This window comes from Paroedura picta, chromosome 4, assembly GCF_049243985.1.
Source record: "Paroedura picta isolate Pp20150507F chromosome 4, Ppicta_v3.0, whole genome shotgun sequence".
In the NCBI taxonomy this organism is placed as follows: domain Eukaryota; kingdom Metazoa; phylum Chordata; class Lepidosauria; order Squamata; family Gekkonidae; genus Paroedura; species Paroedura picta.
Window position 1 is genome coordinate 11222752 of NC_135372.1, and position 27391 is coordinate 11250142.

Here is a 27391-nt window from a genome sequence, read left to right on the forward strand (position 1 = left end):
TATTGGTTTCCCAACCTTCTCCTTGGTTCCTTCCCCCTCCCTCACTTGCAAACACAGACATACAAAGACTCAGTTCCCTTCCCCCCATTTCCCCCCTTACCTGTTGGTTTCCCAACCTCCTCCTTGGTTCTTTTCCCTTCCCTCACTCGGAAATACACACAGACATACAGAGACTCCCGTTCGTGTTGGTTTCCCAATTTCCTCTCCTCCTTCCCATGCAAGCAAACACACACAGAGACTTCCTTCCTTTCCCCTTTCATATTTACCTTCACTGCTGCTGCCTTGGCACCTGCTGGTCACGCAGGCTCTGGCTAAGCCCCTGGGACTGACGTGGCCACTGCCAAGGCCTTGGAAAGTAAAACAGCCGCTGCTAAGGCCCCCATTGGCGTCGCAGCACTGGCTAGGCTCCTGGGACCTCAGCAGCCACTTACAGGCCCTGCTGGTGCTGCGGCCACTGGCTGGGCCCCTGGCAGCATCATGGGGCTGCCTCGGCCTCCTCTACATCTACGGGACTACGGACGTAATCCATCGGCCAGTCTTTCTCTCCTCTCTCTCTTACAGAATTAACGTCCGACCTCTCTCTGAACAAGTGGGGAAAGTTATAGAATAGAATGCCATCTTTCATTGTAATAATGGGGTATTTATGGGATTTTATGTGATTTTACTTTGAACGGCGGTATATAAATCCAATTATAAAAATAAATGAATAAATAAATATTCATATCCGTTTGAGAAGGCATGCCAGAAGATATGTTCCACTTAAGGAAATAAATAAGCAAACAAACAAACAAACCTTAGCTTGTTATTTCTGCAGGGGCTTATGTGAATTGTAGTCCAGAGACATCTGGAGACCCAACTTGGGTCCATCCCTGCTTTTATTGCCTTAGAATCTTCTAAAAAAAAATCTTCATTATGCTGTGTACTAATTTATTGCTCTGCCTATATTTGAGTCCAAAGGCACCTTTAAGACCCACACACAAAAGCTCACACCTTGCATCAATCTTGGCTGACAGATCAACGCGGCCATCCAACCTGAATGTATCTCTGCCTGCACGTGTGGACGGGCCGTTCCTATGCCACTGTGCCCGGGAAACCTCCTGCCCACAAGGAGACGGTATTGGTCCTCAAGATTAGCGATCCCCAACCTGTGGGCAGCGGACCACATGTGGTCCGCCAACTAATTGGAGGTGGGCCGCGAAGGACGCCTTCTCCCCCACCCTCCTGGCCCTTTACTTCATCCCCCCCAGCCCTTTACAACACACTTTGGGTGTCATTGTCTCCCATCACTCCCAGATGGGACTCTCTCGTTGCAGAGAAACAAGCTCAGGGTTCCCATTGATTTGTCATTGTCATGAGTTAAAATTCCCATGAAAATAAAATGTTCCTTATGTTCCTTGTTGTGGCGTGTCTGTATCTTATTTTGAAGGGATGTTTAAACATCACCATAGCGATCAGAGAGCGTCAGGGCAGTGGTTGAGAGCAGAGGAGTAAACTACCCCCCTCCACCGGGCCTCAATAAAATGGTCAAGCGTTGAGTGGTCCTCGGTGATAAAAAGGTTGGGGACCACTGCTCAAGATGCCCGACTGGGCTGAGACTTCCTTCTGCAGCTTCAGCCCACCGGGGGCGATGGGCGTGCAATGAGAGCCGGAATTGGCTATGCAATCAGGAGGGGGGTGGGGTTTTTAAAACTCTTTGGGGGCCTTGTCGCGAAGCCGATCTGGTCCTGCAGAGCCCCCTCTCGATGGTTCTCCTGCGCCCGTGACGCACTCCTGCCTCCTGGCGGGCGGGGCCGCGCGGCGTCACGTGGCCGTCGGGGGCGGGGCCCGCATGCCCTGAGGGGGGCGGGCGCGACGCTCTCTTAGTTAGTCAGTCAGTTGGTCGCCTCAAGTTGGTCGGGCAGGAGGAAGGCGAGGCGAGGCGGGGACGGGCGGCCATGGAAAAGCCCCGGCGGCCCGTGGTGGTGACGGGTAAGGGCGCGGGGGAAGGGAGGGGCCCGCGCGGGGAAACCATCCGGGGGGCGCGTTTTCAAGGGGGGACTTTTCTGTCCCTTCTCAAAACTCTCCCCCCTTCAACGAGGTCCCCCCGAAGCCGTTCCCCCCCCCCACACACACCTTGCATGAACAAGTTCTCCCTCCGGCCCGCCAAATTAACTGCCCCCGCGGCAAGTAACGGTCACTCCGCAGCCCCGCCCGAGCATTGGGGGTTCCCCGTCCCTTTGATTTGCCGCCTCTGAAAACTTTCCCCTGCTCAAAACCCCGCCCCGAATCTATCCCTTGATATGGATTTTCTTCCAGAAAGCCTTGGGTAAGTAACCTCTTCACCCAGTCGCATGCCCCGTGCATCGTTTCCCTTCTCTTGGCTCCAGCATCTCTCCAAACTTTCTGTACTTTGTTTTGTTTTGGGGGTTTTTTTTTGTCCCCTCCCCCGATATTTAGTCCGAAAGATATTTTGGGGGAGGGGATGGAGAGCTTAAAAAGCCAGCAGGATGGGAGGGGGATTCTTGTTGCTGGCTCCACCACTCTCTTTCCCCCTTATGTGTGGGAAGTAGAGCGCAAGTTCTCTTGTCCTGCTAAAGTTACCTTGCAACTTGGGCAAAAAGAAAATTTTTCCTGTTCGCCTGGAATGTGGTTTTGTGTGCATTTGAGGTGCAGGGCCTCTGTAACATTTGGAGGCAATAGGGCAGACCCCTCTTAGATTCTTTGTGGTTCTTCCCCCCCCCCCCCCCACACACACACACACTGTTTCCTGTTGGTTGCAGAAAGTCTGGTGTCAGCTGGAACTTGGGGGTGGGGTGGAACGGGTCAGGAGCTGCTGACACATGAATGTCAGAGGGAGGCCCCTCTCCATTCCTCACCCCCCCCCCCCCACACACACACACACACATTGTAGGAAGAGGCCGTTGCAAGCCATAGGGGACTGTTCCAGGCTGGTTGTTGGCTCTGGCAAGTGTTGTCTGGAAAGGGCATATTTTATCTGAGGGGGAGCAAACGCTGCAAACATCTTTTTTTTGTTTGTAGATTTACTTGACTTATGGTCTCCATTTCTTGATGAGACTTAAGGTGGAATAGATTAGAAATCAGTGCAGCCTGGAAGCATAAGAAAGCCAATGAAGAGTGGTGGTTGAGGCACAAAATGGGGTTTGTGGGTGGGGGTAGCAACAGGTAGCAACAGCTTTTTGATTGTGTGTGTGTGTGTGCATGCGCGAGTGGGTGAATTCAGAAGGGATGCTGTCTGCGGCCTGTCAATTTGAGCCTTGAGCCATGTCTGTAGGCTGGTGCCTTCCTGATCCCTCAAGTGCAGGTTTGGGAGAGTTGGATTGGCTCTTGCCTGGGCGACTTGTGTGATGTGTCTCTGGCCAGATGTGGAGCTTGAGACAGGAAATCTGACAAGCTGAGACCTGCTGTCTTAGTACACCGCTGTTCTCATGCACCTGTGGAGTGTGGCTTTGCCAGTGTGCTCTTGTTGATTTGTCTGGCTCGTTTGTATACTTGACAGTATAATTTGTTCTTTTCTTAGGAGGAGGAGTTTTTCCTTATTTTTCACTGAGATTGTTGGCAAGAAGTGTGAGCACATAACCCACAGTACGCTTGTCTGGATAATCCCTTTCCAGCTTGGCAGCTGGGAGCAGCTGGTTTGCTGCTAATTAGCTTGGAGGTCTCTTGGGTCCAGTGCAAAGGCCTGGAAAGGGTGGAGACACAAAGGAGTAGGGGAGGGGGGGGAGTGTCAGACTGTTTTTTCTGTCTCAGAAGGCCAAGCTGTAAAGTGGGCACCTGTGGCATTTCTACTGCTAAGCTGTTGCAGTGGAGGCAATGTCAGGAAATATGCAAGGACACATGCTAGCTATTTTTGTAGAAATGTAAAGCGTTAGAACAAATAGCTCAGGCTTGTAAAGGGTCATTTGCCTAGGGCAAGTAAAGAATGTGCTGCAGAAGACTGTGCCTGAAGAAATTGACTTTAGGTCAGGAATTATTGTCAGGAATGGACTGGCGAGCAGATAGCTTTCAGGTTCATAATGCATGCAGTTCAGGGCTCTCACAACATAGGCTAGTGGTATACTTAATCCTGTGTAAAACAGCCAATGAGGACCCAAAGTGGCCTCTAAACAGCCCTGCAGGCAAGGATTTTGTTTGTCAACAGGAAGAAAGCTAATGATTTTCTGTCTGTTGAGTTGAATGTGTGCCAGAGGCACAGGTGAGCAAAGGTGGGTTTGTCGGAGTTCTATTGTAGGGCAAGTTGAACTGTTTTTGGGTCCAATGCCCCTTTATCTGTCTACCACTTCTTTATTAGAGAAAAACCAGAAGGGAAAAAATCCCAACCTCAAAATCAAGTCAGGAACCTAAAGGTTGTACAAATAAAATAAAACTATCACTCAGTGCACATAAATAATACCTTGATTGCTTGCACTGTGAATTTAGCTTCAACCCAGGAAAGAATTACCATGCTCACTGAAGGTGGGCTCTTTAGCTTATGCAGCATTGATTTACATCTATTATTTGGGGCTTGCCTTTTTTGACTGCCTGGCCTTAAAATTTTTTTTTATATTTAATGTAGTTATACTTTGTGGGTGTTAATATAATTCTGACCACTAAAGAAGGCTGCAGGATTTAAAAGCCTTGGGTCTGATTATTATACATGTGTAACCATTAGTGTGATCCTCTGTAATTGGATGTGCAACTTCATCTTGTTGCTTTATACTTGGATTTGAGTTTTTAATGGTATCTTTGTTGTTTTTAATCATGTGCACTGTGTAATGAATAGCTGTACTTTACTATATTTTTTCACTAGCAGATCTTTATGCCGCCCTTCCTTCAAGGAACAGAGAGTGGTGTCAGTGGTTCTTTCCCTCTTTGTTTTATTCTTCCAGCAACCCCATGAGGCAGATTTGGCCAAGCGTGGCTGGCCAAAAACACCCAGCAAGACTCCCTGGAGGGCGAATGAGGAGCAGCCCTGAAAAAACACACTGCTTGTATGTTGATCAGTAATAGGACATATAATAGGACATACCCCTAACTTTTGGGGAAACACCGTTTTGTGAAGGACTACGGGGAGGATCAGATACATCAGTACCACAGAGTGTGGGTGTTGGAGGCAATTAGCATACAGATGCTTCACCTGTACATGTGTCGCAGGACCTGCAAATGTCAGATGGGATCAATGGAGCGATTCCTATACATGAACTCTCCTTTGCATTCCATACTGTAGGTCCCAAGGGCAAACCCCCTCCCCCGGTCCCTGGCTGGATCTTTCTTTGGTGGGACGATGGAAGAAGCACTCCTCTTCCTTATTGCTTCCAAGTGGCCCCTTGAAAAATGGCCTAGGGAGGCAGCAAACATTTGTCATTCTTCTAGTGTGTGATGCTTGCTGTGGGAAAGCTGGTCTGTCTCAGGGTGGGGTAGAATCTCCAGAGTCCTCTAAGCCTTAAGGTATCAAGGAACAGGATTTTTCCTTTTTTCATTCTATATTTTTTCCTGTTAGTTCCCTGTTAACTTATTTGTGTATGCACAGAATAAAGCCTCCTTTTTCAGTTTGTTCTTTGACTGTTTGGATTATTTTCTCTCCTGAGCCTGTTGCTCCTGCATACTCTAAGGGGAGGGGAGGGGAGGCCGGGGGGCGGCTTGCAATATCTCTCCTTGCCTCTCACATGCATCTAGGCTATGTTCAGTAGGGAATGTGATTGGCTATCTTAGAGCAGTTGGTTATAGATGCCTAAAATCTCTTATGTGGTGGCAGATTCTTCTATAGGTATCTAGTTACATTCCTGGAGAGTCTCAGCTGTGCTTCCGCAGCAAATCAAGAGGACAGGTAACTATAGAACTGCCTGATCTCTAGTCTGATCTCTAGTCGGTACAAAGACTTAAGAGGTTCTTATTCAGTCATGACAATTGCAGCTTACTGGTTAACTAAGTTATTCATTAGAGTCCAGGAGCTCAGTTGAAAGCAGACCTTGGCAGAACTCTGTTGCAACCTTTGTGTCTGAGCTGTATTCTTTCGTAATTTTTCTTTGTCCAAGGAAATGTTTGACTAAGTGTCCTGTAGTTTGAAGGAAAGGGTGTTGGGTTGGAAGGTTCATATCTCTGCTGAGCCATGACGTTCACTGGGTGGTGTCAGGTCAGTTATTTTCTCTTAGCTTAGTGGACCTCCTGGAAAGGGTTGTTATGGGGCTCAGGCAGGGGTGGTACTGAGCTTATTATAATATGCAGTGCTAAATATCTTACTCTCATTTGTTCTTTGATTAAATCTGATTCAGACCTGTGCTCAGGTGTAAAGCTAATCAAGAGATCTTGGGTGTGTCCTTCAATCTCGCCTACCTCACAAGGTCATTGTGTTGCTGAAACAAAAGACCACCCCCATCAGCCCTGCTCTCTTTGGCATCTGGTAAATTCTCCCTTTGTTAGGTGAGGGTGGTTGTTTAATGGGGACATCTGTGATCACCTTTGATCCGTCCTTCGCCACACTGGCAGAAACAGTCACTGTTATCAAATGCTTGCTGGCAGATTTTGAACAGTCCTGGGAGTGGGCAGGGAGGATAGAGCAGAGGGCTCTAAAATTTATTTCAATAAAGAAATCATTTATATTAGTCTCCCAAAGTTTTTGCTTGCTTATTTTAAAAATGCATATACCACCATTCAGATATTCAGGGTGGCTTACTGTCAGTCTTAAATAACATTAGAACTAATTAAAACGAGTACAGTACCAAGTTAAAGAAGAACCAATAATCAGCTAATCATTAAAATAACTGCAAAACGAGACCATTTCTCATTCACTAAATGTGAAGGAGCTTCTTGTACACCTGGGGGGGTGGGGCACTACCAAGGAAGCCTTGTTACTCTTTGGACTAGCAAGTTGACGTGGGCCCTTGACAAGTCTGCCAAGTTGATCTAAGAGGGCATGTAGCTTCATACTAAGCCAGAAGGTTCCTCAGGTATGTGGGTTGGTCCCAAGTCATGAGTGGGCTTCCTTGGAAAGAAGCAATGCTTTGCATTGAACATGGAACCTCTGTAGTGGTTTCAGAATTGGAGGTATATCTGTGATTCATCCAGTGTAGCCAGCAGGCCAGGTGCTGTGTTTTTGACTGCTGTAGCTTCCAAATTGTCCTCGAGAGCAGCCTCACATAGAGCATGTTGCAGTGGCTTGAGAAACAGAGGCTTGTGTCTTCTCACCCCACTGCACTAACAATAGTGCCTTCTTTCCCCACTCCATTTGAGGCTAGAGGGCTTCGAAGATAGAAAGTAGGGGTGGATGAATTTGACGTAAGGGTAGCATTTCCTGGGCCCTTCACTGGCAATTTCCCAAGATCCAACAATTTTCCTACTTTTATTTTCTGGGAACAGCCTCAACTATGTGGAAATGTCTTTCTGTCATTCCAGGATTTGGCCCCTTCGGAGAGCATTCTGTGAACGCCAGCTGGATAGCAGTTCAGGTAACTGACAGAGCTTTTGAGAGCTTTTCAACATGATTGTTCCACTTGAGTTTTCTGCTGCTGCCCTGTTTTTGTCCCCCCCCCCCCCCCGACACTCCACCAAAGGTTAACCAGTGAAGTGCTAATCCAGGGTTTATAACTCACTTGACTACCTCTGGTGTGGGTTTAGAATACCCAAGAGGCATAGCAGGAAAGTGGTACAAAGGCTGATTCTTGTTTTGGTCTGCCTGGTGACATGCCGGCAATAGCGGGTTGAACCCCAGGGATCAGGGTACTGGACACTCCTGAAAGTGAATAGCTGCGTGTAATCAGGGCTTCATGCAGGGGCTGGCAAGACCAGGATCAGGTGGAAGGCAGCTTCACTTCTACTTACAGCTATGTTTGGGATATGTTGTGCTGGTGGCCCAAATGGTGGCAGTTGCTTCTCGAGCAGAGGGATGGATCCGCAAGGTATTTTCAAGAGCTGTTTTCCCAGGCCACTCTTCAAAAGTGAAAATGCAGGTTGGCACCAAAACCCCTGCTCCTAGGAAGCTGAAGCGGAATCCATTGAGCTAGGCTGCCCTCCTGGAAGGGGAGGTGGTGAGATGCCCCAAAAGCAGTTGAATAAGGGAACCTGCTGTCAGCTCCCCAACATGGGAAGTCATGCCTGTGCCGTCTCCCTCTCTGGAACCCAGTCACTTGTCTTACTATCACGCCTCTGTCCAAACTCACGGAGGGCGACAGTGGCTGATAGCCCTGATAGCTGAATGGAACATCAGTGGGTAGAGACAGTCTACCTCTGAATACTAGCAGCTGTGTCCTGATCCTATCCTATTTGTGAGTTGGCTGTCAGTGGAGACAAGAAGGCAGGCAGCGTGATCAGCGGCTGAATTATCTTCTTACCTATACTTTGCACCTCATGTGGCCTCTTATGAGCCTCTTATGAGCCTCTTGTGGCGCAGAGTGGTAAGGCAGCAGACATGCTGTTTGAAGCTCTGCCCATGAGGCTGGGAGTTCGATCCCAGCTGCCGGCTCAAGGTTGACTCAGCCCATCCTTCCGAGGTCGGTGAAATGAGTACCTAGCTTGCTGGGGGGTAAACGGTAATGACTGGGGAAGGCACTGGCAAACCGCCCCGTATTGAGTCTGCCATGAAAATGCTAGAGGGCGTCACCCCAAGGGTCAGACATGACCCGCTGCTTGCACAGGGGATACCTTTACCTTTATCTTTTATACTTTGCACCTTGTCCACTGTTTATTCTCTTAAACTCTGGAGCCTTTCTGTGAAAGAGAAGCTTTGCTTTGTGCTGGTAGCAAATGCTTGAAGGGCTTAGGACCCTTTTCGTCCCCCCTCCACACATCCTCAAAGGAAAACAAGTCTGGCTTATGTGTGTTGGGATGTAGAGAGAAGCTGGAATTCAGTTCTTTGGGATCTGCACCAAGGAAAACACAGTTCTGCAACCTGCACACATCATGTTAGTTAAGTTTAAGTGAAGTTTGGCTCAGAACAAAAGCTGCATTTGCTGGAAGCCTCGTGCTTTTGTTCTCTTGGCCTCTCTTGTCTGGTGTAATCCACGCACTCCTGCAATCAGAAGGAGTGGGAACTTCCTCCTGATTTAATTTTTCTCTCCTCCCCCCCAACCCTTGTATGCTTTTAAACCAAAGCACAAGGTTTTTGGGGAGTGGAATTCTGCACCCAGTTCTGCCTTCTGGAAAAACTGGGTCACGTCATAAAGCACTTGGCCCTGAAGAAAAGAGTCTTTGTCAGCACAGCTGATCTGGCCACGCAGGGAGCCCGTATCCTCTCCCCTTCCTCTTCTCATCAGGAGCTCTGGGAATACTCCTTGCAAAAGCTTCCAAATTAAATCTCACTCCTTAATCAATTGTAGCTTGTGAGTGGCAGCCAGCCAGACGTCTGGTGGTGGAGCAGTGTAAGAGAAGGGCAGCCTCTCGCGCCCCCCCCCCTATTTTTGTAAAATGCAGCTGTGCTTTGGGGCTTGGACTGTATCTGAGCCCTGGGTGGGATGATCGTGGCTACCTGTATAGCCAGAAATAGCGGCCCATCTGCTTGATCTCTTAAATGTGCTGCTTCTCCTTTGCCCACAGGAAAAGCAGACAGACACCTTTCTTATGTTTGAGTTGCCAGGCAGGAGTACGCTGCTTGTATCAAGCAGCTTTGCGGATATTCTAGAAGCCCTTCCTTTGGAGCTGTAGAAATGCCTTGAATGCTTTCTCTCTCCTCTCCTCTTTTTCTGCTTCCCCCACCCTGACTAACTGTGCAGCCCTAAAAAAAAGTTATTGCAGTTTTAGCCCAGTTATTTCAGTAGGCTGAGACTGGAGTAACTCTGTTTAGGATTGCACTTGTCATTCTTCTGACTGGGAGGTTCAGTTGTGCTACGTTTCTGTTCACATGTCTTGATTTGTTTTGAAAGAAAGGCCCGCTTATGAATATCACAGTAAAGTAATTGTAGGTTGGATTATGTGCCATCAGTTATGCTTGTGTCGGAGCTTTTAAAAATGGCTTGGAAGAATGTGGATTTTGGCTGCTGCACAAAGGTCATTCTAAAAGAGGTATGAGGACAAGATCGTAATGTTGGAACCCTGAAATAATATTTTTTTTCAAGGTCTAAGATTTGCTCTAACTGCTCGGTTGAGGAAGTGCTTCTGTTTGAGGATCTCTAATTCCAAAGGTGAGGAATCGGCGGCAAGTTCTGCATTCAGTGGCATCTCAGCCCAGAAGAGTTCCCCTGAGGAGCAGGGTCTGCTATGGATTTGTTTTCTCCCTTAACTTTGCCCATGCCTGGAGAGGTTCAGACAAAAAGGAACAGCATGCCTTTGAACACGTGCGTGGGAGGCATTGTGCTGGCCTTAGACAGGACTTCATGGGGCTGAGTGGACACAAAGCCCTGTGTCTGAGTCTCGGAGTCCCAGACGGTGTGATCTGCATCTTAATAGACAAAAAATCAATTAAACAATCTTAGCAAATCCTCCTTAGCTTGAGGGGGGCTCCAGTGAACTCCTGCTTTATTACATCTCCAGCAGTCTCTTGCAGCCTTGGGCTTTGGGGGGGGGGGGGGAGGGTTGTGTGTCCCTTATTTGAAAGGGTTTCTTTTTGTCCCCTCCGAGATGGAATGTCTGCCTCAGCTGACAGGCTTGGATGTGTTCAGCAGAACTGGGGAGAGCTTCAGCTCTGTCCAAACAGGCAGGATAGGTAGAAAGCAAAGCTCTGTCTCTCGGGTGGTGGAAATGGAGTTTCAGGCCTCAGGGGGTGTCATATCTTTCTTCATAAGCCTTGGCACAAACTGTTACGTTTCTCTTTAGAAACGTGTGTGTCCGGGGGGGGGGGGTGGAGTATTTTTTAGCATGTGAGGGAGCTTAACGCTGTTCTCCAAAAGCAAGAAGAGACCTCCCTGCTTTGGTCTCCCCCTAGCTCTTTTCCTGCCTCCTTCCCTTCCTGCAGGTTGCTAGAGTCCCAGGTGTGTCCTGCAGACAGTGAAGCTAATTGGTTCCTACTCTCCTCCCCCCTTGTTTTTTTTTGCCTGTGCAGGAGCAAGGAGGTCAGAGTGTGTTCTGACATTCGTGTGGACAATTGCTGTCAGGGCGTCTAGACAGCCCAGATAAGGATATTAGATGCTCACAATGGAGCCCATTGTTGAGGGGTCAGGGAATGGGTCAAACCCCGTTCATTTTTTCAATGTTTGTCAGGTATATGGGATGGCCGACCAGTCCTCTGGTTGCTGAAGGGCTCTTTCCCTTGTCTAATTTTAGACGAGGCCAGAGCTAGCTGAAAAACTTTGTGTCAGGTGCAGATTTGTAAAACTCATGCGCAGGAGGCAGACAGGTAGCCTTGCAGGGTCCCTTTGAAAATGGTTTCTAGCTCAAGCTTCTGTGCATCAGAACATGGCACATGATCCCACCCCCCCTTCTTTTTTGCAGTCACTTATCCTAATTAAATTGACTTGGTTGCTTTTCAGAGAGCAAAAACAATCACTTAGGTACTTTCCAGCACACTAGTCATGACTTAAAAATGCTGTGGGTTCCTCAAGACCAGGACCGAAGAAGTTGCGGGGGAAAGCAGCTGCCAGCATCACAGCTGATAAGAGCGATACACAAGTAAAAGAGCGGAGAGCAGTCAGTCCCGAAGAGTCAGGAAAAGGAGAAAAAGGCGTCTGGCCTGGTGCCAGGATATGTTATGCCTCTGAAGGTCTGAGTCTGTCAGCGGTTTTGTGTCAAATCAGGCCATCAGCATTGGCACAAAGCTATGGCATTGCCAGGTAGACACACAGCAGGGGAGCAAGAGCAGTTTGGCCAGGGGCAAATGAAACAGGAGGATGGAGTGTAAATCCACACACTTCAGGGCATTGCTGCCTCCATCCCCTTTGAATACCCAGGCAGCCAAAGAGCTGGGTCCAGGTTAGAAACCAGCCTTGCACACTCACAAGGTGAGTCCCAAAAACACATTACTTGGGCTAAAATAAGAGAAGCTACATAACCAGTCCTGGATACTTACAAACATGATGGAGTTCAGGATACTTTTCAAAATCAATGGATGTCTGACCATTCTGACCCACCCCAGTCAAAATATAATCCAAGAGTTGATCTGAGCCCCCCATGCATGGCAAGAGCTCCAAGTTACACAGAGCTGGAAAGAAGGATCATGGTCTGCTCTGGCCTGATTTGGGCTAGCCAAAGAAATGTAGGCCCAGTGATATAACCCAGCTGACCATTGATGTTATGACCAAGTGATATAAACAATCAGGTGAAATTGCTGGCTAGTATCTGGTGTTCTGCCATGAGATTAGAACCTTGTGTTAACTAAATGATTAGTTGGTAGGCCCACTTAGGGTGGTCTTGAAGTGTTAGGGGTTGATGAGACACCTTTGCACCTGTGAACTTCCTGCTACCCTCCCTTCTCTCTCCTTCTGAGCCATTTTCAGTTTGACCACAGTACTCAGAGGAATTTTCTGTGTTCTGCAGGCCTCATGCCTGAACCAAAGTTTTGAGTTTAAGCAAGAGATATTAATCTGCCTAGTCTCTTGCCAAGTATTGTCCACTCAGACTGGCAGCAATTCTCCATGCACTCAGGCAGAGGTCTTTCACATCTGCTGCTGCTGGAGGTGTTGCTGGGGCTTGAACCTGGGACTTCCTGCATGCCAAGCAAAGCCTGGTCCCATCTTTCCTAAAGGCAGCTGTCAGACTCGGCACCAGGCAGGTGGATACACTCTTAAGAGAGTAGGGTGTGACTTCTCAGTGATTGGCTTCCCCTCCCAGGACAAGAAGGTCCAGGGCAGATCTGAACAGCAAGGAGGCCATGGTTGTCTCAGTCAGCCACCCCTACTCCTTTGTTTTGTTTTGTTTTGGGGGGGGGGCGTGACTGCAGCTGAGATTCTGGTAGGGGGAAAAGTAATACAGAGCAGAAAGATGACACTTCTTCAGGCCTGAAATCAGAACAGGAAACTTCCTTGCTTCTCTGGAAAATGAATCTGTCTCTGATCGCCATTTGCCATTGCATCTGGCCTGTAGGGCAAGTGCTTGAACGCTTCGAGGATTTTTCCATCATGATAAACGGCACAATGCACAATCTCCTAGTACCATCTGGGAAAGAAACACAGAAATGGGATTGGGACCAGCTTCCTTAAATTTTTAACTTTCATTTTAAAAAAAATGCATTTCTAAACCTCATGGCTGCTTGGGCATGTCTGAAAAGTAAGCAAGACAACAGGTTATCAGGGGCTGGAAGTTCCCGCGTATCCAGAAGTTAGGGCTAACCTACTCTGCTTAACTAGTAGACAACTGCATCCTGAGAAACAATTTGATATATGCTGGAAGGACTTTTCTGCAAACCAAGGTGTAGAGAAATCCTCCCTTCTTTCCTGCCTGCTCCTCGCTCCATTGCGTGCCTTTTGTGATTTTCACTCTGTGGCCTGGTTCGTACTTAGATACATGATGATGGGGCCCTTATTGATTCAAGCTTCCAGTGAAAATGCCTTATGCTGAAGCCTTCTCTCAGTAATAGGCCCCAAAGGGCTGGGAAGTGGGTGTCATGTGAACAGTCTTTTGGGATCTTGGGAAAGGTCTTTCCCTTTCTACACCTGGTAGCTGAGATCCTGTAACCAGAGACTGAACTGGGGGCCTTCTGCATGTTGGGCTGGTACTGTGTCATAGACCCTTCCTCTGCATTGCTGCAGTGTGATTCCCTCACAGCATGTTATGGAACTGGTCATCTCCAGTTGCCTACTACAAACCAGTCAGGCCCCCCAGAGACTGAAAATCTCTCCACTTCTGCATTGTTTCTTCCCAGGTAGAAAATCTTTCAAATGGTAGCCAGGTGGGTGTGTCTATTCTTGTCTTTTATCTTTGCGAGGTCTATCTAATGCATTTTGAGACTGCTTCTTGAATTCGATAGTAGGGTTCAAGCCCCATCTCGATTACAATACTGAGGCAGAACAATATGGGGCAGAACTAAGAAACCTACAATGGGTGCCCAACTGAGTTTTCTCCCCCAACTGCTTTGCTGGCCTACAACTCCCTCCCTCTGGCACTCACAAGTAACCCCCCCCCCCCCGCCTTGCGTCTCACTTTTGGAGTGTGCATCTTTTTTCAGTGCAAGTGCCTTTCCTTTGTCTGCTTGGACCATTTTGTCCGCTAGGTGTTAAATTGAAAGCTTGTTGGAGGCTGTGAGGCCTGAAGCACCCCATCCTAGGCTTGCTGCTTCAACTTCATCCCCAATCCGCTACTGTCTTACCACTTTGAGATGATGATTAGATGTATTACCCACCACTCACAGGCAAGCTGGTTTGTGGCAAAAATACACATAATGCCACGATCTCCAAATATCCTTCCCCCCTTTAAAACTCCATAAAATTAGAGAAAAATATGAAAACCATATGGTGGAAATACAGCCCCATTAACAGCCGGGGTGGCTGAAGAGGGGTGTGACATCTGACCACACTAATGGAGCAGCGTGGAAGCATATCTTCCGGGGGTGAGCCCCATCTGATCTTCTACTGGTACTTGCCCTGACCTCAACCATAGACCTGGCGGTAGAGTTCTGTTTTGCAGGCCCTGCAGAAAGCCAAAAGCTCTCCCAGTGTGGTGAAGCAGGAAGTACATTGGAAGGACCCATCTCCAAATTCATGTTCTGGAAGCTCACTGGGTACCATTGGGCTAGTGGTGCTCCCTCAGCTAGGGAACATGGTGGATGGTGAATAGAATTGTGGACTCTGCATGGAATTCCTTTGAGGTCTGGTGGGATGATCATATAACTGATAGATCATATAACTATCATTTCCAGAGGCAATCTGTGTCTGAGAACCAAGACAAATTGGGAGGGCTCCTGTCTTCATGATCCGCTAGTCACTGCTAGTTCTCAACCGCCCTAATGCCGTGACCCCTACAGCAGGGGTGGCGGCGACGCGGGCATGGGTGTGCATGCGCTGCTGCAGCTCCTGCTCACTGTAGCGCCATGCAGCCTTGGTGATCTCCATGGATTCCATGATCTAGGAGGCCAGCGCCATGCTGCCGCTGAGCTGTCTCAGTAACCCCCAGGAATGGGCCAAAAGACCCCTTGAGGGGTCGCGACCCCCATGTTGAGAACCACTGCACTAGTGGGACATCTGGGATGCCTGACTGGAAGGACGCCATGAACTTTTGGCCTACCTCAAGATAGCCACCCTTGCTGTTTCTAGTTCCTTCAGCCCATTCTGTAAACCAAGAAGTGAGTAGTGACTCATAACAGCTCCTCCCCTGCCACAAATATTGATAGTCTTGATGATGCTCCCGGACTCTGGCTCTTGCCTCGTGCTCACATGGACACTCATCTGAATCTATCTGAAGAAGTGGGCAGGGACTCATGAAAGTGCATCCTCTGCCATAAATGGCGTTCAAATGGCGTCCAATCCTGGAATCTGCTTTTCTATTCATGAAAGCTCCTCCCCTACTCCAAATTTTGTGAGTCTTGAACGTGCTGCTGGACTCTGGCTCTTTTCTCCTGCTCCTGATAGATAACCACGGCCAGTCATCTGGACCAAACAAACTGAGAGACTGTTTTGGCTGCCTGAGGGAAGTTCTGATCCATCAAGAATTTGCACATTGTCTCTGTGGAGATGGTTAAAGTCCTTTGATTTTAATAGATTTTTTTTTGGGGGGGCGGCCAATTTATTATTTTTCTCTCTCAATTTTCAGTCCGTATTTTGGGAGGGAAATTGTGAGGAGGGGGGGGGGGGTCCCTTGGCATCATGCCGTGGTTTTTGCTGTAGTCTGTGTGGACTAGACTTACCAGAAGGTAGAAATTTTGTGCAAAATACTCATTGAACAGAGCAAGTCTCATTACTGGCTTCATTCTCCACTGAAAATGCCTCCCGGATTTATTGGTGCCATCGTTATTTTAAAAAGTGGGGATTCCACACATGTGATTGTTTTCTGGTCCCAGTTGGATATCGCTGTGGCCCACCCCCTTTGCCCCCCTTGGGAAGCTTAATGGATAGGCAACTGCTGGTCGTATCCAGGCTTGGTGAAGAGTATGAGCATTCCTCCTTCTAAACTCCCCTGTATCTTGTTTTCCCTTTTGAAATGTATTTTCCTCCTTCTCCCTAATATCTTAAGGTGCAGGAATAACCATCTCTTCTGAGGCAGTGAAAGGAGCTGATGGATAAATTGAGGCTGTCCTAACTGTCATGGCCAACTGTAAATTGCCTCAGAACACTGACAGAGCTGGCAGGAGGCAAGTGAGTGCGGTCCCTCCCCCTGTCTTCAGGCCTGCTGCAAAGGAGCCTTTCAGCCCCTGACTGAGGCGTTTCTGAGAAAAACACAGGGGAGCCTCAGGGCATGAGGGTGGGCATTCCTTTTTTTGGGGGGGGGGGGATTTCTCCTTCTGCCAAACGGCTGACAGGGAGGCCACAGAAAAGCCCCTTCTCCCTTAGAATACTGCTCTGGCTGGGGGTTAGACACAGCCAAGCCATGTGTATTTCTTCTTTGCAACTCTCTGCAGATTTGGGGCCACCGCACAGCTTTATTCTGCAGATGAAACTGGATGCTGTTGCGGAGGTTCTTTTGTCTCCTGTTTCATCTGCACAACAATCCTGTGCAGTAGGCCTCAAGTCTTTCAGTTCAACAACAACCTGTGTGGGAGGCCTTAAATGTTTCTTCTCTACCACAACCCTGTCCAAAGTAGCCCTTTCTGCCTGGGGGGCTGATATGTATACTATGAAGATGAGCTGTAATTCAGGAGGTCTCCAGGCCCTGCCTGGAGGTTGGCTGGCTACCCCTGGGTTGGAAATACTCCTCGAGTTTTGGAGGTGGGACTTCAAAATCGTACAATGCCTCAGAGTCTAGCCTTCGAGGAGGCCATGGGTGTGCTTCTGGGCCCAGGGGTGGGGGGAGGAGGAAGCCTTCCCCCCTGGCCCAAAAGCCCACCTAGTGCACGTTGTATTTACAAGTACAGCGGGCTTGGTCCCTAGTAGTTTGATAAAATGTATAAATTGCCAATTAAAATGTCTGAAGTGGGCCGTGCGTAGTTCAGGGTGAATAAGAAACTCCAAGCGTCTGCTAGGGTCACATGTAGCATCTACCTTCTTGGATTATACAATACGTTGACATTGTATATTCCCAATTAAGCTTCTTCTTTTTTTTCTAGAACAGTGTCTTCCAATTCTGTGATGGTATATCTAGGAAGATTAAAATGTTCCCCTAATGATTTCTGAATATTTATTTATGTATTATATTTATATACCGCCTTCCCCAATAGCTCAGGGTGGTTTACATCAAACAGGAACAATACAAATAACTCAGTTATAATAATACAATAATAGCTTTATGTGCAATGGAGCATTGGGGAGAACAATAAATCAATTCTTACTGATGGCGCAGTGGGTGGGTGAGTCTGCAGTATTTAGAATTAATGGGTCCGATTTGTGATCCTTTGTTTTTTTACAAAGATATCTGGCATGTTTAATCCAATCTAGACAGAAGACGGGCATTGTAGGCATGCAGTGTTAAGCCGGGCTTAATGCAGAAGCAGATCAGCCCAGGATGGTGTAACTGAGGTTATTAGGATGCTTTGGGCTGATCCTGCATTGATCCTGCAGGGGGTTGGACTAGATGGCCTTTATGGCCCCTTCCAACTCTTATGATTCTGTGATTCTATGATTCTGTGATTAAGTCCTGTAATACTGTTGCCTGAGTATGATGGGGATAAAGTTGTCACCTGTCAGAATCCTGTAGCTTAGGATGTTTCTGTTACTAGTTTACACCCCTGCGTAGGTGATGGGGCAACTTGTCTGCTTTGTTTTATGGCCCTGTTGTTCATTCCTGCATTTCGTTCCCTGTTTGCTGTATTCCTTTCCCCTTCTCCCTTGAAGCTGAATTTCTCACCAACATTAAGATTGTTTGATGTTTCCCCATTTTTGCTGGATTCCCACAGGAGGGGGAAAATGGAGTTTGGGATATATGTGGACCCCTTTATCCTCGGCCCCAGTTTCAACAATGCCATGATGAGAGCACTTTCTTCCTTAATAAAGAAATTTTTGACTGCCCACCAAGAGTTTGCGTTTTTGAGTAATCGAACATCCTCAGAGTTGAAACTCTGACAGGTTCCAAGTTCCCTGTTTCCTGCATCATGGCAGTAGAGCTTTCTCTACCTGTGTTCCATTGTAACATGCTGCACCGTGCTCCTGAACTGGACAAATGGCACTCTGGTCCTGACGCTCCTATTCCGGTGTACGTGGATGAACACACCAACTAAGAGGTCAAGCAAATCCTGGATTCCAGGATACACAGAGGCAAACTCCAGTATCTCGTGGATTAGAAGGAGTTTCCTATGGAGTACAAGGTGTGGGTGGAAGCTGCTCATGTTCGAACACCCAGGCTGGTCCAGGACTTCCACTCAGACTATTCCCTGAAACCTTCCCAGTTGTCTATCACCGCAGGAGGCTGGTCTTTACATCAAACAGGAACAATACAAACAACCCAGTTTATAATAATACAATAATAACTATAACATTATGAACAACAGAACATTGGGGAGAACAATAAATCCACGCTTACTGATGCGTGGGTGAGTCTGCAGTATTTAGAATTAATGGGTCCAATTTGTGATCCCTTGTTTTTTTCACAAAGGGATCTGGCATGTTTAGTCCAATTTAGACAGAAGGCAGGCATTGTAGACATGCAGTGTTAAGCCGAGCAATGCAGAAGTGGATCAGCCCAGGGTGGTGTAACTGAGGTTATTAAGGTGTGCAATACTATTGCCTGAGTATGATGGAGACAAAGTTGGCACCTGTCAGAATCCTGTAGCTTCTGCCCTTATTTAGGATGTTTCTAGGTTATGTAGAGTAGTCACCCCTGTGTAGGAGATGGGGCAACTTGTCTGCTTTGTTTTATGGCCCTGTTGTTCCTTCCTGCATTTCCATTCCCCCCTCACCTCTAAGCAACCTGTTTGCTGTATTCCTTTCCCCTTCTCCCTTGAAGTCGAATTTCTCATCAGAGTGTTAAGATTGTTTGATGTTCCCCTGTTTTCACTAGATTCCCATGGGAGAGGTTTGGGATATATGTGGAGACCTTTATCCTCGATCTCTTTTTCAGCAATGACTTGATGAGAGTACTTTCTTACTTAATAAAGAAATCTTTGGCTACCCGCCAAGAGTTTGCTTTTCTGAGTAATCGAAGATCTTCACAGTACCCAGGTCTGTTGAGAGTTTGCTTTCTGGGCTTCTTGTTGTAGGTGAGAAACTGTTCTAAGTGTGTGTGTGGGGGGGGGGGAGTCCTGCATGTGGCTCGAGTCCTGACCCCCCCCAAGACTGTGAAAGTGAAATATCCTCATGCAGGAAGCCTTAGTAATTGCTGAAGCACTGAAATGGTGGAAGTAGTGAGCTGTAGCTAACATCAATGTTTCCTGATCTGTTCCTTTACCATAACGAGCCAGTATTTTAATCCAATTTGTACAGTTGTACATTTCTGCAGGTGACTTTCTGTCTCATGGGTAAAGTTGCCATCCTCCAGGTGGTGACTGGAGATCTCATGGGATTACAACTCATTCCCAGACAACAGAGGGAGTAGGCTCCACTCCCCGAACCTCCAGGAATATCCCAGCCCTGTCCACCATACTGATGGGATAGCCATGGAGCAGAGGCATGTAGAGGGAGGTTTGGCGGTCAGTGGTGTTTTTGATAAGGCTGGGCTTATGTGTCCTTGGCAGTGTTTTGCAGTGGTGCCCAGAAAATGTCCTTGTGGAGTGGCCTGCGGTGAGGCTGATGTTGGGGTGAAAATGGTTGACATCCTGATGGAAGGTCTCAAGAGCTTCCTTATCCGTGAGTGCAGGTTTTGAAAATACCATAAATAAACTTTAGGCGCAGGGCAGGAGTTAATGGGCAGGGTTATCTCGAGTCAGCCACCAAGATTCTTGCATACTGTGGGGGTGCCCATAGCCCTGCCACTAATCTGAAGGGACAAGCCACTGTAAAATAACAAGTAGTTGAGAGGAATGAAAAACAAGCCAAGTTCTGTTACTGGGTTTGCTTTTGTGATATCAGGGATAATCTTCCCGATGGCTGGTGGTTGATCTTTGTAGAAGATATTGGGATACAGGGACTCTGCATCTGCGGTTGCTGCAGAGTTTTCTGGGAGGCTTTGGGTGGGCTGGGGTTTCTTCAGGAAATCTGCCATGCCTTGTAGGGGACTGAGGGTGCCAGCGCCTCTGGGCTTGAAGGCAGACACCTCCTTTGGAGAAGGAGTGTGGTTCAGTCGTAGAGCACTTGCTTGGCATGGAGAAAACCCCTGGTTCAATCCCCAGCAGCTCCAATTTAAAATGATCCGGAAGCAGGTGGTGTGAAAGACGCCATCTCTGCTTGAGACTCCAGAGAGTGTTGTCAGTCTGCTAGCCTGTCCTGACCTTGATTGACCATTGGTCTAATTCAGTATAAGGCAGCTTCATGTGTGCAGCGTGAGCAGCGAAATGCCCATGTCTTGGATAGCAAATCGAAAAGCCTTGGCCGAAGGCCTCCCCGCCCCATATCAGCGGGTTCTTGTATGTAAGTGGGTCACAGCTTCTTGGTGGCCTTGTCACGATCTCCCTGGCATTCCTTTGTGGGTGGGGCCTGAGGGGTGAATCATAAAAGCTCAAACTGTGGAACTATCCAGGATGACAACCACGCATCCCTACGTTGCGATGTTTCAGTGGTTGTTCAGATCATCTTTTTCGGCGTGGCTGCAATGATACCCCAGATGGTGCTTCCTGACAATGACTTCAGTTTAGCCTTTCCTTCACTGTGAACTTTATAACTTCCTTCGGAGGGATCTTGTGGCAGTGAGTTCCACTGATCCGGTGTTTTTGTTCGGTGTCCCTGAATTCTGGTTCAGGGGACAAGTCCTCTTTCCCCACGTTCCTCATCCTGTGCATAATTTGTTGCATATTTGTCTCATTCTCCCATAGCCAACTTTTCTTAAACTGCCCAGCCCTGCTTCTTAGCCCTTCATGCATCCCCAAGGTGGTTCCACCACAAATCTAGACAAAGGCAGATTTCTCTTAACAACTTCTGTCAACTTCCTTGGTCAGATTTGTGACTTTGTTCCCCCTTTTGTTGTTCAGTGTGATTTAAGGGCAAATAAGTGGGGATTTTTCTCTAGGAGCCCTTCCTTCAGAGTTATAGGTTGATGTTCATTTATAGCCTGCCCCCCACCCCCGCCTGTTCCTCCTGGACTCAAGGCAAATTGTCGAATAGAAAAACAATGCAAAAAAGGCTAGTGTAATAGATACAGGGAATGCAGCAAAACTGGATTGCAGAACCAAAGTACAATGATGCATCCAATAAACATTTTTTCACAGGCATTGAAACTACCACCGTGTTTCCCTTTGGGTGAACAATTCTGTTTCACCACCACCCCATTCTCTTGGTGGCAAAGGATACCCCAAAGCATTACTAGGAAGGGCGACAGTAAATTTCTTGGGCTTTCTGTTGGTTTGGAGTGGAAGGAGAGCTCTCCCCCTTGGCTTTGCCAAGTGAGAAGCCTCTTTGTTGATTGGAGGGGGGGGGCAAGAAAAGCTGCTAGTTCTTCTGGCAGGCCAGCCTACCAGCCTGAACAAGGGTCTGCAGTATTTCCACTTGGAATGCAAGCCCCACCGAAGGAGCGGCTGTCTGGGAGAGAACAAGGCCCTCCCCCACCCCTTGGAGCAGTGGAGGGGGGGGGGGGTCTTGCTAACCTTGCACAGCCTGGATAGAGAACTTAAAGTCCCAAAGGCTATAAAACATACTGAAGGTTAGTAGGAAAATAAACAGTCTACAAAAGTTGTTTGGCTCTCGGGCAATATCAAAGTTTGAGGTTCTTCTGCAACAGACAGAAGTTGAGCTGTGGTGCAAACAGACTCTAGAATCTGAATGTATGAACCAGGCCTGAAACGGGGATAATTTTGCTCTATCCCAAGCCCATCCAGTATTTCAGCATGGTAGTGGGCTCATTGGTCCAAACAGGAAAAATAGGCACAAGCTAGCTTTCTTTTTCTCTCCCTTGTGTGGTGAGGTGGCTGGAGTGTTGGTCTGGGAGGATGAAGTTCAAATCCCCAGCAAGGCACAGAGTCACTTTGGGACATTCTCGCTGCCCAGTGTGCCTTGCAAAGTAGAGGAGGTAAAAGGGGTGGGGGAGTGCCTCGATGCCACCTGGAGCTCCTCTGGGGAACCTGCTTGGAAGAGGCACTCGAGAGGCTGTCAGGTCTGACTACCATGGTTCTTTCTCTCTTCTTCCCCCTGGACTTGCAGGAGCTGGAGAAACTGGGCCTGGGGGATGATGTGGACCTCTACGTCTATGAGATCCCTGTTGAGTACCAAGCGGTGCAGAGGCTAATTCCTGCCCTGTGGAAGAAACACAGTCCCCAAGTGAGTGTGTAAAAGCCAGCAGGAGGAGGAGGGATTGGGCACGAAGGGCCTCTGAGAAGCCATGAGGGGGTTGGGTGCCAGCTGGGAAAGCAAGTGGATCGCCTGGGCCATGGCACTCTCCCTTGTGCCTCAGCACAAAATTTGGACTAAGACAAGCAGACTGTGCAGCTAGTGTGAGTGATGCCTCTTGAGTAATAGCTGCAAATAGATGTTTGATAAATCTGCATTTTCTCCAGGTAACAAGACAAGGAAGATGTCTGATCACTTCCAGGTTAATATTTTTCATTGGGTGTTCCACATGAGCCCAGGCATGATGGAGCTATATGTAATTCCCCGTATTTTTAGTAAATGTGCTGCCGAAAAAGGAGAAAGGAGTGTATGTTTAAGAGATACATCTTGTAAGCGCCAGCAATTAAACAAAACAGAGTTTGAGTCCAGGGCAGCTTGGTGTAGTGGTTATTCTAATCTGGGGAGCCGGGCTTGATTCCCCACTCCTTCTCCACAGGCAGCCATCAGCATACATGACAACGTACGTTCCATAGAACGTAGCCACTCCGAGACTCCTTCTGGTAGAGAAAAGCGGCATATAAGAACCAACTCTTCTTCTGATTCCCTGCTCTTTCTCCACGTGCAGCCATCTGGGTGACCTTGGGCTCACCACTGCACTGATAAAGCTGTTCTGACCAAGCAGGAATATCAGGGCTTTCTCAGCCTCACCTACCTCACAGGGTGTCTGCTGTGGGGAAGGGAAATGGAAGGGGATCGGTGATTGTAAGCTGCTTTGAGACTCCTTTGGGTAGAGAAAAGCAGCATATAAGAACCAACTCTTCTTCTCAGACCAACAAAGTTTTATTCTAGGTATAAGCTTTCTTGTGCATGCACATGAAAGCTTAAACCCAAAATAAAACTTTGTTGGTCTTAATGGTGCCCCAGGACTCAAACTTTGTTCTCCTGCTTCAGACTGACATGGCAACCCACCACCAATAAGACACTTTACTTTGTCCTTTGCTAAAAAGCTACTGTGATGTCCAGAACATCCTAAAGATATTTTTTTTTGACAAATAAGTGACAACATACGTTCCACAGAAGCAGCTGGTATAAAATCCAGCATCATATTCCATTGTTTTGGCAAAACATGGTGGACCTATTGCATTCATTTCTGAAACTGAACATATCGTATTTTTTGCCATTCAACACAGCATATGTAGACCTCGGCTGGGAAAACAACAAAAACTCATCATCTATTAATTGGTCCAGAGTGAAAATGCTCCTGTCTGCCCAAGCCGTCCAGCAAACAGCTTCCTTGCAGCAAGGCCAGAGGTTGCATGCAATGGGTGTGAATAACTGCTGGAAAGGCCTGGCTTCCTCTTCAACGCACCAACTGCTGGCATTTCTGGAGCAGCAGAGCTGTTCTCATTCTGGGCCTATCACCTTTTTTTTTTACAGCTGGTGGTTCACGTGGGCTTGTCTGGCATGGCCACAACAGTGACATTGGAGAAATGCGGCCACAACGTGGGCTACCGGGGCTTGGACAACTGCCGCTTTTGCCCGGGCTCGCACTGCTGTGTGGAAGGAGGCCCTGAGTGCATCGACTCGGTTATTGATATGGACCAGGTGTGCAAGAGGGTCTCCGATCTGGACTTGGAAGTTCTCGTGACAATATCCAAGGATGCTGGCAGGTACGGGTGTGGGGGATGCCCGCCGACTGAGGGAAGATGGGGAACCAGACCTCCTTTGCTCTGGCTGGATTTCCATTCTGCTTTTCAGCTTCCAGAAGCAAAATGCACCCAAATGAACAATTAAAAAAAAATTAAATGTGTGTTTTTTTTTTAAATAGCCCAACAATCAGAAAACCTACTAGAATGAGGAGGGGCCTCCCTTCTCCAGGAAGGTTTTGAAAGTACTGAGGTTTCCCTCGCAGGCTCAACTCTCAGGTGGCACAGAAAGCCAATGTGGTTATTATTTAGTAGTATTGTTGGATTTATTCCCCATTGCTATCAGCAAAGCCGTCTCGCGGTGGGTTACATAAAGATAAAATCCCACATAAATAAAGTTAAAAATTAAATCATTACTCAGCCTCCCAATACAAGAATAACCTGGTGGCAAAAAAGATTATGCCCCCAAGTTTAAATAGCCCCCTCTCTGTGCCTCAGGAAGGTCAGGGGGGTGCCGTCAATCCAACTGCATAGATGATTAATCTAATTTGTAGGGGCCCCTCTGATCTTCCACACCCTGGCCTCAACCATGACGGCTCCTTCAGGGCACACAGCTCTTCTGGGAGCTCATTCCACCAAGTCGGGGCCAGGACCTTGTTGAGGCTGGGTGAATTTCCTGTGGGGCAACAGATTAGTACCCACAAAGCGCAAGGCCTTGCAGGGGGCATAAGGTGACAGGCAGTCCCTCAGATATTTGGCCCTCCAAGGTGTTGTGCTGAGGACCCTACTAGCTGCAATTTTCAGGTCAAGAACAAGAGAAGGCCCACGTAGAGGGAATTAAAGAAGAAGAAGAGTTGGTTCTTATATGCTGGTTTTCTCTACCAGGGGGAGGCTCAAAGCGGCTTACAGTCGCCTTCCCTTTCCTCTCCCCACAACAGACACCCTGTGAGGGAGGTGAGGCTGAGAGAGTCCTGATATTCCTGCTTGGTCAGAACAGTTTTATCAGTGCTGGCTCTCAATTCTGGATCCATTGCATGGATCACCACTGCCAGGTGTTCTGGAGACAGGTAGGGCATCAGTAGCCTCACAGGGTGTGGGTAGAAGAACCCTGGCGGGCTACCCTCATGACGATGAGAGCCAGCTTGGTGTAGTGGTTAGGAGTGTGGACTTCTAATCTGGCAAGCCAAGCTTGATTCTCTGCTCCCCCACATGCAGCCAGCTGGATGACCCTGGGCTCGCTACAGCACTGATAAAGCTGTTCTGACCGAGCAGTGACATCAGGGCTCTCTCAGCCTCACCCACCCCACAGGGTGTCTTTTGTGGGGAGAAGAAAAGGGAGGCGACTATAAGCCGCTTTGAGACTCCTTTAGGTTGAGAAAACTAGGATATAAGAACCAACTCTTCTTCTTCTTAAAAAGTGTGGGGGAGAGGACCGCTCCCTGTGGAACTCCACAAGGGGGTCAATAGGGGCGGAACAGCTCTTCTCCCACTGCAACCCTCTGTGTCCGGTTCTGCAGGAAGGAGAGTAGTCCCACGTATCTCTGTCCCTGTGTGGTGGTGGGCCAAGAGCTTGTGGTCGACCAAGCCAACAAACCATTAGGTATCACAAGAATGGCTGAACTGTCCTTATCCAGTTGACACTGGAGGTCATCTGTCAGGGTGACAAGCACAGTCTCCACCTTGTGGCCAGGCCAGAAACCCGACTGGAATTAGTAAAGTGCCGGAGTTTCCTCCAAGAATGCCAGGAGCTGGTCCATGGCAGTCCTTTCAACTACCCAAGTGAGCTGGATGGCCCCTGAAACCAGCATTGTGCTGCATTCCAGAATGCATTTCAAGTTTCTTTTTCTTCTGTACTCTGTGGTCATGGGCACAGGGATGACAGATCGCAGTCAGCAGCAATAGTTCTGTCTATCTGCTAGTCATGCCTTTTGCAAAGTTTACTACTGAGGCAGAGCCATGCCTGGCCTATCAGATGCTGCTTAAACCCACTGGTCAAGCCAGCATAGACTAGCCCAGGCAAGCTGCAGGCCTTGCCAGCATCCAGCCTCCTGACAAGGTCATTGTCTCTAGCAGTTTCCCTCCTCCTTCAGTTCCACCCAGCTCCATAGTTCTGTCTGGGCAGCTAGATCTTTCAAAAGGGCAGCCTAATTAGTGTGTTGCAGCAAAATGATTTTAAAATCTTTTAGTTGTCTTTTATTTCTCTTTTCTTCACTTTCTCCTTTTTTGTACTTTTTCTCCTCCCCACAGGACCCTGATCCACACCAAATACAATAACATAATAAATCACCTGTATATCTATATAATAATAATAATAATAATAATAATAATAATAATAATACAAGAAACCCCATGTGGTAGGCATAACTCATCAGAAAGTAAAAGTAGGAATCTCGGACTCAGCCACCAGCTTCAGAATAATAATGGGAGTTCCAGGGCTGAAAATGAAAGAAGTCAAAGTATCCAAACCACCTCCTCTCCCCCATGGAGTTTGCGGTGGAAGCAAAACTAAGTTTTAACTTCTGTTCCTCATTTATAACTCCCAAGGCAGGTTAACATTCCATAAGTGCATGTAAAGGGTGCATGTTAGAAGTAGGAAAAGGGCATCTTTTTAGAGGACTTCGAGAGGTCATGGGGAAATATCAGTTCCCCCCCTCCCGTTTATAATATCAGATATGTTCTAAGTTGCCAGCTGGGATGGGTGAGGAGGAAGCGAGTCCAAGACTCATTTGGGAGGGAGGGAGAAAAATTAGAAGTGGAGAGAAAGGAATCCAGGCAGTTTTTGGAAGGAAGAGAAGGAAGGAGAGGAGATACTTGATTTGGATCAGGGATTTTTTATCCAGGGGCTCCAGTGTTGCCTCTTGGTTGGAGGGAAAAGGAAGGGGAGGAACAGGGAGAGGGTGACTCTGCAGGATGCCCCCAGGTCAGGAGATGGGGCTTGGGGGTGCAGAGCAGTCCCCTGTCGTGGGCCTTCCTTCTGACTCTTACCTCTTGTTCTTGGGCAGATATCTCTGTGACTTCACGTACTACACGTCCTTGTATCAGAGCCACGGCCGGTCGGCCTTTGTCCACGTGCCTCCGCTGGGAAAGCCGTACTCCGCCGAGCAGCTGGGCCGGGCGCTCCAGGCCATCATCGAGGAGATGCTCAATGTCTTGGAACACTCGGAGAGCGACATTAACTGCGACCATGAGCATTGAACCCCCCTTTCCTGCTTCACTATTGCACTTCCAAAACATCCCGCGGTCCTTGCAGAACTTGGGGAGGGGGGAGGGAGGAAGCAACACACCTGGAAAATGTCCGCAGGGAGAGCGGGAAACTCAGCCTGCCGCCCACCGTGGCTTTGGGAACAGCCCCCCACAGCCTTCCATTCTGGGACAACCAAGTCTTGACCATCTCTTGACAGTGCTGGGCAAACCAGCCAACCGACTTGGCTTCCTGCTGAGTATGAATCAAGGGAACTGGTGCGTCCGCAGGAG

At 48.1% G+C, this 27391-nt stretch overlaps 1 protein-coding gene across 13 annotated transcripts; it reads left to right on the forward strand.

The window, feature by feature from the left end:
• The first annotated feature begins 1825 nt into the window (after positions 1–1825).
• Positions 1826–27315, forward strand: PGPEP1 (pyroglutamyl-peptidase I). Of its 13 annotated transcripts, XM_077331876.1 has the most exons (9): positions 1843–1968; positions 4866–4967; positions 6249–6376; positions 7369–7421; positions 10023–10088; positions 16003–16124; positions 22146–22262; positions 23709–23941; positions 26920–27315. In XM_077331876.1, the coding sequence occupies exons 6-9, from the start codon at positions 16074–16076 to the stop codon at positions 27110–27112; spliced, it is 594 nt and encodes a 197-aa protein (XP_077187991.1). In that variant the 5' UTR covers positions 1843–1968; positions 4866–4967; positions 6249–6376; positions 7369–7421; positions 10023–10088; positions 16003–16073; the 3' UTR covers positions 27113–27315. The 13 variants fall into 13 exon arrangements, with proteins under 13 accessions (XP_077187989.1, XP_077187991.1, XP_077187990.1 ...); XM_077331875.1 differs by lacking the exon at positions 10023–10088; XM_077331877.1 differs by lacking the exons at positions 1843–1968; positions 10023–10088 and adding an exon at positions 2078–2305.
• The last annotated feature ends 76 nt before the right edge of the window (positions 27316–27391 follow it).

Coding starts and splice junctions, on each gene's coding strand:
- PGPEP1 (XM_077331874.1), top strand. CDS start 1,935: ATGGAAAAGCCCCGGCGGCCCGTGGTGGTGACGG. Junction 22,263..23,708: donor GGAAGAAACACAGTCCCCAA/GTGAGTGTGTAA, acceptor TTTTTTTTACAG/CTGGTGGTTCACGTGGGCTT. Junction 23,942..26,919: donor ATATCCAAGGATGCTGGCAG/GTACGGGTGTGG, acceptor GTTCTTGGGCAG/ATATCTCTGTGACTTCACGT.